Here is a 10902-nt window from a genome sequence, read left to right on the forward strand (position 1 = left end):
ACACCAAGGTTTTTGACACAGAAGACAGGGGACCAAGCTGTTGGACCAACCCGATCACACTAAATGCGTCTCTATAGCATGCAGTGTCTTTATCGTGCAATTTATACACGAAAATGAGTTTTTACGTGCATAGGATACACATGGTTTGGTTAGGGTAGGTTTAGCAGTGGTGTGGGGTGCGTGTGTGTTATACGTTTGGGTAGAATTAGTGGTGTGGGGTGCATGTGTATTACAAGCAATGAAGTGCATATTAAATGCACGCGAAAACTGCGTAAAAACTCATTTCCGCGTATAAATTGCATGATAAACACAATGCGTGCTATAGAGACACATTTACGTGAGAACAGGCTGGTTGGACACAAGGGGCCCTATTTTAATGATCTAAGCACATGGTCTAAAGCGCACGGCGCAAGTGCACTTAGGACATGTCTGAATCCACTTTTTCTAGTTTAGCGACAGGAAAAATGGTCGGCGCATCCGGCGCATGCATGGTCTAAAGGGGTTGTCCCTATTCTCTTAATGAGTAATGGGTGTGTTTTGGGCGTAATGTGCAATAAACCAATCAGAGTCTCATCTCCCATTCCCTTTAAAAGCCAGTTGCGCTCGCGCCATGGCAGAGTCGCTATTTACATGGCGGAATTTGCTAGCGGAAAAACGGATCTGCTCGTGCGCAAGGTTAAAGCGCGCAAGTAGACCATCTACGGGACAAGACGGATACTTCATGTAGCCTACAGAATAATAATCTTTTACATTGTAATCCTTTTATTTTTAATAGGTATGTTTGTGTGCTGCTGCGCATCCCTGTGTGTGTAATAAGCAGAGTGTACGCGCGTTGTGGACCCGCCTATAGGTTCACATTTCAATAACAAAAAAAATACCATTGACTTTATTAGACCAAGTTTCAGTTCAGTCTATTTCAGTTCCTCAAAATAGCAACGCGTCAACAATGCGCCCGAACACACCTCGTTTTCAGACCAGCAGCCCATGGACGCACAGATGGGCGCAAATGCATTTGCTATTTGAACAATGTGGCGCAGGATGTGGAAAAGATAACTGCGTCAGGCTGAAACTAGCAGAAAATACTTGCATCGCGCCTGGCGCTGCATTGCGCCGGCCGCCGGGTGTATGATAGGGCCCAAGGTGAGAGCTGATGGTCCAAAGACGATTATTTCAGTTATATCGTTGTTTAGCTGTAAAAACAATAGGCCGATAGTGAAAATAATTATTTCTAGGAATGCACAGATGTACTGTATATAATGATGTGCGTGGATATATTCAGATTCCAAGGAAACTGTGTATTTTTATCATATATAACTGAAGTATAATTGTGACACGCATGCAGATCCATAAGCAAACTCTAAATGCAATGCTTGGCATTTTTATCCGTCCTTAATGTCATTCAATATTTTATGATCTCTTTGAGCTGATTTTAAGCATGTTGAAAAAACATGAATATTCTAAACTGGACAAGTTTCCCAAGACAGTGATGTCACTGCAATGTCTGTGCAGGGGAACGAGGAGGAATACAAAGGCAACATTTAAAGCTTTGTTATTTTTTATAAATAAAGAACACAAAAAACTCACAAGACACTAGCTATCTTCTGTAGCATTTTACAGTTCTCTTTTATGTATTATATACTGTATCTGTCTTTATGGTTAAAATAGCATCCAGTGGTTAACAAGGATGCAGTGTTGAATAAAGGGTAGAAATCTATAACATACAATATAATTATATTAAATATTTGAATGTGACAGCAAAAAAAAAATAAAAAAAAAATAGCAGCATTGTACAAAAACACACAGACCTATTTTGCAGACTTAACTATTCACAAAACTATTTGGTAGACAAAAAGCATATATGCACTACAGTGTAAAAAAATATTCAATCAAGTAAATAGTGCTAAAAATGCTTTTTCTGTCATGACTTTTTAAGCACAGCAGGTAAGTTAGATTAATGCATTTTTGAGTTGAAATATTCACGTGAAATCACATGGGGAAAATACTAAAAACCTTTAAATACCTTATATATAGGCTAAATACCTTTCTAAACGTGAAAACAAAACCCACAACAACTGTGTGAATGTTAGAAATAACGTTTCTAAATGTGAAAACAAAACCCACAACCACTGTGTGAATAAAACTGTTAAACAGTCAAACAATGCAACCATATTAATTATTCATGCCCCAGTGCATGCTGGGAATGGAGCTGAACCACAAAACCTTTTTTTCAGTGCACTGGGGGGAAAATGGTGTAAGAAATTTTCACTCAGAAATTGCTAGTAAATTTCACAAATAATTACAAAGATACTGACAAGTAACACATTGAATTAAACATGAAATTATTAGAAAACATCAGAAGACGCACACATGATTAAAAGAATGATGTGCAAAAAAGCAACTTATAATCAATCTATATTCACTCAAACATTGAATTAGTAATCTGTAAATTAATTAATTATTTGACTCAAAAGTAATGCAAACTGACTGTTGCCCTTTTTTAAATTCTATTTGTTTTTACAATGTACAAAATGTATAATATAGAGCAAAACATGTTTTTGTCCACAAGTGAGCCTATGGGGTATGAATGTCACACACATAGCGAAAACAAAGAATTACGGTTGACAAATCATCCAGAAACTGATTCCATCAAGATACATTTTGACCTTTTAAACTAATGAGTAAATACGTATCTGCTATTTGATCGTTTCAGCCTTATCAGTTTATTGAACACTCTCCATCTACATGAGAAGTCTGTTCAGTTTCAATTGTGTTGGGTTGATCTCCCTTGGCAACACATGAAAACAAAGCACGTTGTCTGTGGGTCCCAGCTCAAACCCAAAGAGATGTACTTCAAATGCATTTTCTCTCAAAGTTTTCAATGCACTACCTGAACTAAATACCCTTTCTGAACTGAAAAATAACTGACCCAAATCCAGGAAAACTGAATAATAAACTCCTGTCACAATACACATCACTCTCTCGTTATATTGCCAACAAAACTGATTAATTCTTCAAGCCAGGGAATCCCAAACTTTTTTTCAGCTGGACTTTTGGTAAACCCTGCTTTAATCCTTTGATGTCAAGTCAAGTCAACCTTTATTTCTGTAGCACATTTAACAAACAACAGAAGTCGACCCAAAAGTGCTTTACAGATCAAGCCAGATTTAAAAACAAAACAAAAAAACAATACAATAAATTAAAACATTTAAATGCAGCATCATATTTTATCCGCTTCAAAGCTATTCCATAATCTATTCAAAAGCCACAAAATAAAGATATGATGTATATATTTTTAAATCGCAAATTTTACATTTTAGAAACAAACATATAATCACACCCAATCTTTTTTTATTTAGAGAGAGTTACACATCTGTCCAATACAGTGGATGGAAGCAATGTAGTTTCTAATGTAATTTAAAGGTGCTGTATGTAACTTTTTTACTAAAGCATAAAAATACCATAATATGTTTGCAGATATTTAGGAAACATGCTAAGTTCACATACTCGCTTCTCTGAAAAACACTTCTACGGCCAGTTAATTTACTTTGAAATGTGCGTTTCCAGGCTGGAATGTTTGTTTTGTTTTGGTCTGTGATACTGCACGTTGCCAATTTTCATTGTCCATTGTGCTCGTTCCTGTTGCGTGTGCCAAAACTGGCAACCCAAGTGAGCACCGTCCAGTCTGACGAGCAGGAGGCGGGAGAAACCACGATCTACGATATTTTTAATTCGACTGCAGTACCTATTTAGAACAGTATTGTCATTCTTACATACTGCACCTTTAAAGGGGTGATGAACTGAGAAATCTAATTTTCCTTGAGCTTTTGACATATATAAGAGGTCATCATACTATAAGAATATCCTGTAAGTTTCAGAACTGAAAACTTCCTTGTTAGTCCAATAAAAGCTTTTATTGACAGCAGGCACAGCGAACGACATGTTTTTCAAAGTGGGGCTCTATGACGTCAAAGGGTATCAAACACCGCCTCCGCAGAAGAAGATCGCGCCTACTTCAACACTGCCTGTTAAGCCCCGCCCACCGATTCGTGCATTACATGAAACTCATTATAATATACAAAACTATTATCCAATCATAGTGGGCGTTTACTTCCAAGTCTTCAATGTGGCACGCCCATAAAAACCCAGTGTTTTAGGAGCTAGGCTCAAAAACAGGGTTGAAAATAGCCTATTACTTATTCATTTTTATGTTTTTGAATGTAAAAACCAAGCGAATGTCATACATTGACCTCAGACAACAATATAAAAAAAATTTAAAAGCCAGTTCATGACCCCTTTAAGCCAGTGGCAATTTGTAAGCCATTTTTAAACATACATTGACTGAATGTTATGAATTTAGAAGATAGCATATAATCAATTATAATCCCTGATTATAAAATATTACAGATTCTATCAGTAGCTTATCTGATGTATTGGAAGGAGTTATAATTGCAATATACTTTAAAGGTGCAGTAAGCAATTTCTGAGAATCATTGTTGAACACTGTTTGATAGGCTATTTGAAATCAACCCAAACAAACATTCATTCATTGCTCAGCCCCCCAAAATGCACGAACACACAATGCAGGAGCGGATGTCTCTTTATCATAGCAGAAGCGATGCAAAATAAAGTTTCTCGAAAAATAAAGTGAAGGTGACGAACGACAAGGAAGAACAAAAAATTAACATACAGTACATAGGAGTAAGCAAGAGTTCGTTGTTAGTCGCCAGCAGCGCACACTCAAAACCAATGTAACGGTCATTTCACACTGCAACCGTGAGCAGTGCGTGAGCAGCACATATTTTTTCCATTTTATCCGTCCATTTTAACCAATGAGTGCATTTTATTTGGAGGGAAATTGAAGGGAAAGCACACTTTTGATGGACAAAACATATGATTCCCCACAAAAAGTGCTTAAAATGCACAGAATAAGCATGTCTACTGTGTTTTAACAACAACTGGAGTATGTAGAAAATAAAATGAAGAATCATAAATATTTATAGAAGATTTACCCATTTAAACTTGTTTTTAGTTATTCAGTTTGGGTGAAAGTATGGTGTATTATAAAAAACTAAAGTAGTCAGAAAATGTGATATATAAACTTTATTTTAGTTTATTATGTAATACACAGATATAGGCTCTAGCATTACCCAAATTTTGTTTTTTTATCCATAGTTTGCTGTCTTGTATATCGAAGACTGAAACAACATGATTGGAGCTATTTTCTTGCTTGTGTTTGCTGTTTACCATTTTCATGCGAATGTTGTTCCATGTTAACAAACTTTCAAGACTATCAAGTTTATACATTACCAACTTCTAAAAACAAATGTATAGGCTAGTTGTCTAGGCTATGTAGGCTAATTTAAATGACGTTTTCAGGCCTTCCCTCTGTTTTGGATATTGATATTGCTATCTGCCTGTTTCAAAGAAATGTTATTTTGCTTGCATTTAAAGTAATGCCATACATGCTTAAATATAAAAATGCTTGAATGTTATATGAGTGGAAAGTACCTAAAATACTTTGTGAGTCATAGATGTAGGCTATAAACAACTGCATTTGACTTCCTTTGTTTATTATGGTGTGAAAAAAAAGAGTGAAATTTGTGTAGGAAAAGGTGTGAAACTTAAGTGCATGAACTTGCTGTTTGTAACCAACAATAAAGGTCAATGGAAGGGTGCACGGGGGTGAAGAGAAAGTGTTAAATTCACAAGCGGAGGTGAAAGTAATGAAGAAAGAGAGAAGCGCTAGAAGAAGACAACATCGTAGGCGACAGTTGATGGACGAAATGGAATTGGAATTCCCCAAAAAGAAGTATAAAAAGACTAAGGGCCCTTCTTGCACCCAGCGCAAATGACTTTGTACGCCGACGCATGTATCATTCCTATTTTGCACCCGCGCACAGCGGACTTTTCCCTCCACAGACGCACGTCGGTAAATTAGGGAAAGAACAGGCGTTCAGTGAAAAGAATAGGCGTGTTCCGGCGCAAACGTTCCCTGGTGCTATTTTGCCGTTTCAGAAAACAATTCCGCCACTGACCAGGAAAAACCCAGTCTAAAGACAGTGGCGCATTATTCAGATGCTATTTTAAAGGGCGCATGCTTGGCCATGGAACAAGCGCGCCTGCTCTTAAAGGGAATTTGAAATGACGCTCTGATTGGTTTATTGCACGTTACGCTCAAACCACACCTATGAGTAATGTAGCTACTTCAGACCAAACCATTTTAGATTTGCGTCGGGCGCAAGAGTCACTTATCCCACTGGTAAAATAGCAACAGCGCCCGAGATCCGCCCACAAAGTTACTTGCGTTTCAGGTTGTTAAAATAGGGCCCTAAGGAGTGAAGAACCCCTCAGATGCTGCCTCCATTAAGTGTGAAGGACACCTGATATTCTTCTGACTTTTTCTCTTTTGTAATGTCTCCTAGCCAACTCTCTTTCTACAGTCTTCAAATCTCCCTCTTGCTCACTCTCTCTCCTCCCCCATCAAGAGTGGACACGCCCCCTACTGCTGATTGTCTACAAGTGTGTTATGGTGCTCGGACAGATACAATTTCATCAATGTTTCTCAGAAATCACTTACCGAACCTTTAAACCTGGAATGAGTTTGTATTATTTTTGGGTGAGTATAGTTAAAGAGGGATCACTATATCAACGTAACCAAATGGCATTACGCTTTGAGCATCACTGGTGCCTGGTAAATTGAGGATGCTAATGCACCTCCATCACCAGGTAAACAAGCAAGAACCCCCAGATAATATCTAATGTTTGTAATTATTATTCCATCAACATGAACAAACAAAGTGCTTCATTGTGACATGCTGACATTATGACGGCTGCAATCAACAGCCAACGGGAAAATGGGTTTCCCCACGTCAAGTGAACAGAGCACAAAACACTGGAGCTGTTGAAAAGCAGACTATTTGGTGGCGTAAAGAAAAAGGATAAATGGAATGCAATGCCAGCACGCATGCAACAGTGCATAATCATGATCAAAAGTATATTCACACACAAAAAACACAGACCTTATCTCAAAATAAAGCAATACTAGATCATAAAGACAAATAACTGACTATACCCAAGGTAGTAAGTGTCATACATACAGTAATATATGACCTACATATCAAGCCCATAAGCAGGGATCACTTTTAGGAACTCTTGCATCTACGCGTCGCAGACCCAGTCTAAAGTAAAGAAGTATTTGAAGCCTAAACACGCTGAAACACAGAGCAATAGAAGACAGACAACTGACTGGGAGGAAATCTGTGCCAAAAACCACACAGAACTGCAGTTGGATGTGGTTTAGTGTGAAATTCTCCATCCATTCAAACAGGTGCCCTGGGCTACTGTACGTGTCCAACAGGGAAGTTGTCACAAGGACTATATCTCTGTAACTATAAGGTTTCAAGTTACAAGTCCAGTTGCACAACTGTGTTTTCTCTAGCAGTGGTTTTGGACAGTATGTTGATTTCAAGCACCTTATTCAAAACTGGTGTTTTAAATGTTGTAATTTTAAACAATTTGTTAATTGCAGTATCTCTCAAAACCATAGTCTGATATGTTCTTTATAGTGAATCAAAAACATGGGCTGTGTTCGAAATTGCCCCCTATACCCTAAAGGCACTATTTGAAGGGACTGCCATTTGTGGTGGTGTCCGAAACCACAGTGAACGTTATTGAGTGCACTCATTCAATACCGTAATAATGAGTGTACACCTCATGTACATTCTACAGCTAGAGAATACCCATAATGCAGTGTGACGGTTGTGCCGAATGAATTCCCGCATCTCACCAGAAGATGGCGCCCGCAGCTGAATTATTCATCCATCCATTTTCTAAACCGCTGGTCCAATGTGGCTACAGCGAAATATCATACATAGGGGTGGACGATATACTGGTGGTAGACACAATTAACCCGGCAGAAATTTTGGACTATCGATTCTAGCGAGTTTACACTCACATGACGTTGCTGTGCTACACAGTAACGAAAGCTTACCGTTAACATGCAGTTAGTTTAAGTATTACAGTTTAAAAACAAGTGATTTTAAACCATTGAAGTGCGCGAAAAGCGACAATTAATTTTGCTGTCAGAGAGACTGTTTCCCAGAGACACGCGCGCATATGAAGGCTTTTATTCACATATAGGCCTAAACATTCATCAACTCACACATCAGTTGTGGAAAACAAAAGCTCAAGCATGTTCGCTTGACGTGCAAGAACCAATGAGATTAATTCTCGTGTGTTACGCATCATGAGGTTTGTTCTCGTGCATCAAGCAGGTTCAGTTGAGCTGTTTATGTTTGCTGATTAATATTTAAATGTGAATAAAAGCCTAAATTCAATCTGTTCATCAAATGAGTTTTTTCATAAATTTAGACTAAACCACTCAATTCATATGGATTAGTTTTACAATCTCTTTATGAACTTTTTGAAGCGTCAAAGTGGTAGTTGTGTAGCTGTCAGTGGAGGGACAGAAAGCTCTCAGATTTCATCAAAAATATCTTAATTTGTGTTCCGAAGATGAACGGTCTAAGTCTTATGGGTTTAGAACGACATGAGAGTGGGTAATTATAACAGAATTACATTTTTTTGGGTGAACTATCCCTTTAAGTCAGCATGAACCCGAATCTAATGGCTAATAGAACCGGAAATCGTTAAGAAAAATCGCAATCCTACGATACCCATTGCTAAGTTTGAGACACGTGACATAAAAGGAAAAAAACAACAGTTAAAGGTACACAACAACATGTTGTTTCTCGTTCTCCCTCAGGTCTAATTTGCTGCAATTATTTATCGGACACCCTGATCTAGATATCGAGTCTTTGAAAAAATATATATATATTTGATCGACCAAGCCTACACTGCCATCATGAAGAAAATATCTGGGACATTAACTCGTTACGTAACATAATTTAAAACAATGCCATGTTTATATTGAAAGTACGAATGTTTTAATAACGTGGATGATTTAAAAACGAGGATATAAATTAATGTCAACAATAGGCCCCTTTCGGTGTCCATGTTAGCAGCGCGAGCGCACGAACCACCTTCTTCACCACCTGCAGAATGCGCAAGCTCGCGCCTCTCACTGCAGCGCGAGCTTCTTCATTTGTCACGCCACTACAGTCAATCCCCGAGATGCAACTTTAATTTGAAACACATTTAAAAATGCAAAATTGTTTAATGTGCATCATGCACCCGCGCACACAAACGCTCTCGTGACTTGTAGAAATGCAGGGAGGGGGGGCTGGGGTGCAAAATTCACATTTGGGCTCAGGCAAATGGATGCTTGCTTACCTCCAGCGTTCGGATTTCTTTTTGTGTCAAGTCGTTGGATGTGGCACATTTGGTCCTCAGACCTTCCAAACTGGAGATACTAATGTCAATCATGTTTTGCACCAGTTCGCACTGCTGCAAGGCTTTTTGCAAACTCAGATGATGCTCGTCGCTTTTGGTCATATTCTCCTCGTCCATAATTTGTGAGCAGTGGTCCTTTTCTTATGTGCTGGCTACTTTTTTTCGCTCAATCAGATCAGAAAACACTTTAGATAGTGCGTTTAATGGTGTGATCATGAAAAACTAGACTCTACGTGTAAGGCGATTCCATTGTTGATATCCTGATATCCTGACGGTGTTGTCATCAGGGTTGCACAGTTTATGTTTGATGCTCCAGCTTGACTCTACCATGATACACATACATTGAAGGAAGGAAGGAAAAAATAAAAATCAGATCCTCGCTGCGGTGGCATCAGCTAGATCCATTGCGCGCTTGTGAAATGCAACACAAATTGAGACATCTTTGTCATTGATGTTTAAGGAGAACGATTGGTGATCTTTCTTAACGATAACGTCTGATTTGACTGCATGTATTCCCCTTCTGGAGCATCATCGGCAGCATCCCGGCGCTCCCCCATCACACCGACATGTTCGCGTCAATCAAATTCACAGCAACAGCATCAGCAGCATCGCACCGCCGACACAAGCAGGGGAGAGAGTTCTCGCGAGATAAGCATCAATGCAGTGAGCTCACTGTTTGAACTCGGAGAACCTTTTCCAATCAAACCACTGTTTTATATGGTCATGTTTTATAAAAGTAGTTTAACTGCCAGTCACTTGCATTGGAAATACACTTGGATAGTACACTTGGAAGTAGCCTACATCAGGGCAGTAGCCCGGCATACTGCCCTAATGCATCTTCAAGTGTCTACTTTACAATTGACAAGATCCACTCCAAAAAAACATTATATGACAGATTCAACCTGATTACATTGGGTTACACAACAATAAAAATAATTTCAAGAGACAGGAAAAAATATAGTACAGGTTAACTTTTTACAGTAGGCTATATTCAAGTTTCCTTGATTAAAAAAACTGGTTTGCTGGTTTTAGCTGATTTACACTGGTCTAACAACCTGACCAAGCGCGTGTGTGTGTGTGTGTGTGTGTGTGTGTGTGTGTGTGTGTGTGTGTGTGTGTGTGTGTGTGTGTGTGTGTGTGTGTGTGTGTGATTCAGGTATACACTGCCTACATTATGGGGACAAAATGACCCATCAAAAGATGGCACTATCAAAATCCTTGTTTTGACATTTTTGGTCCCCATGAGGAAAACAGCTTATAGTACTAAGTGATGTTGTTGTTTTAAAGTAATAATGCAGAAAGTTTTCTGTGGTGGAAAGTATAAAAATCATTATGTCTATGGAAAGTCCCCATAAAGCATGAAAACTGAAAACACAACAGTGTGTGTGTGTGTGTGTGTGTGTGTGTGTGTGTGTGTGTGTGTGTGTGTGTGTGTGTGTGTGTGTGTGTGTGTGTGTGTGTGTGTGTGTGTGAGAGTGTGTATTACCTGATTTTTAAATTATTATATTACTTTTTAACCTTTAATTTTTAATTAATATAAAATTTACAAAT

At 38.5% G+C, this 10902-nt stretch overlaps 1 protein-coding gene across 3 annotated transcripts in view; it reads right to left on the reverse strand.

The window, feature by feature from the left end:
* Positions 1–10040, reverse strand: part of ksr2 (kinase suppressor of ras 2) — a 100895-nt gene extending 90855 nt beyond the window's left edge. For all 3 annotated transcript variants that reach the window (XM_079606221.1, XM_079606220.1, XM_079606219.1), the window contains exon 1: positions 9292–10040. In XM_079606221.1, the coding sequence (XP_079462347.1) occupies positions 9292–9468 (177 nt within the window). In that variant the 5' untranslated portion in view covers positions 9469–10040. The remainder of the gene's footprint in view (positions 1–9291) is intronic.
* Between the last annotated feature and the right edge of the window lie 862 nt (positions 10041–10902).

This window comes from Phoxinus phoxinus (genome assembly GCF_949152265.1).
Source record: "Phoxinus phoxinus genome assembly, chromosome: 3".
NCBI classification, from domain to species: domain Eukaryota; kingdom Metazoa; phylum Chordata; class Actinopteri; order Cypriniformes; family Leuciscidae; genus Phoxinus; species Phoxinus phoxinus.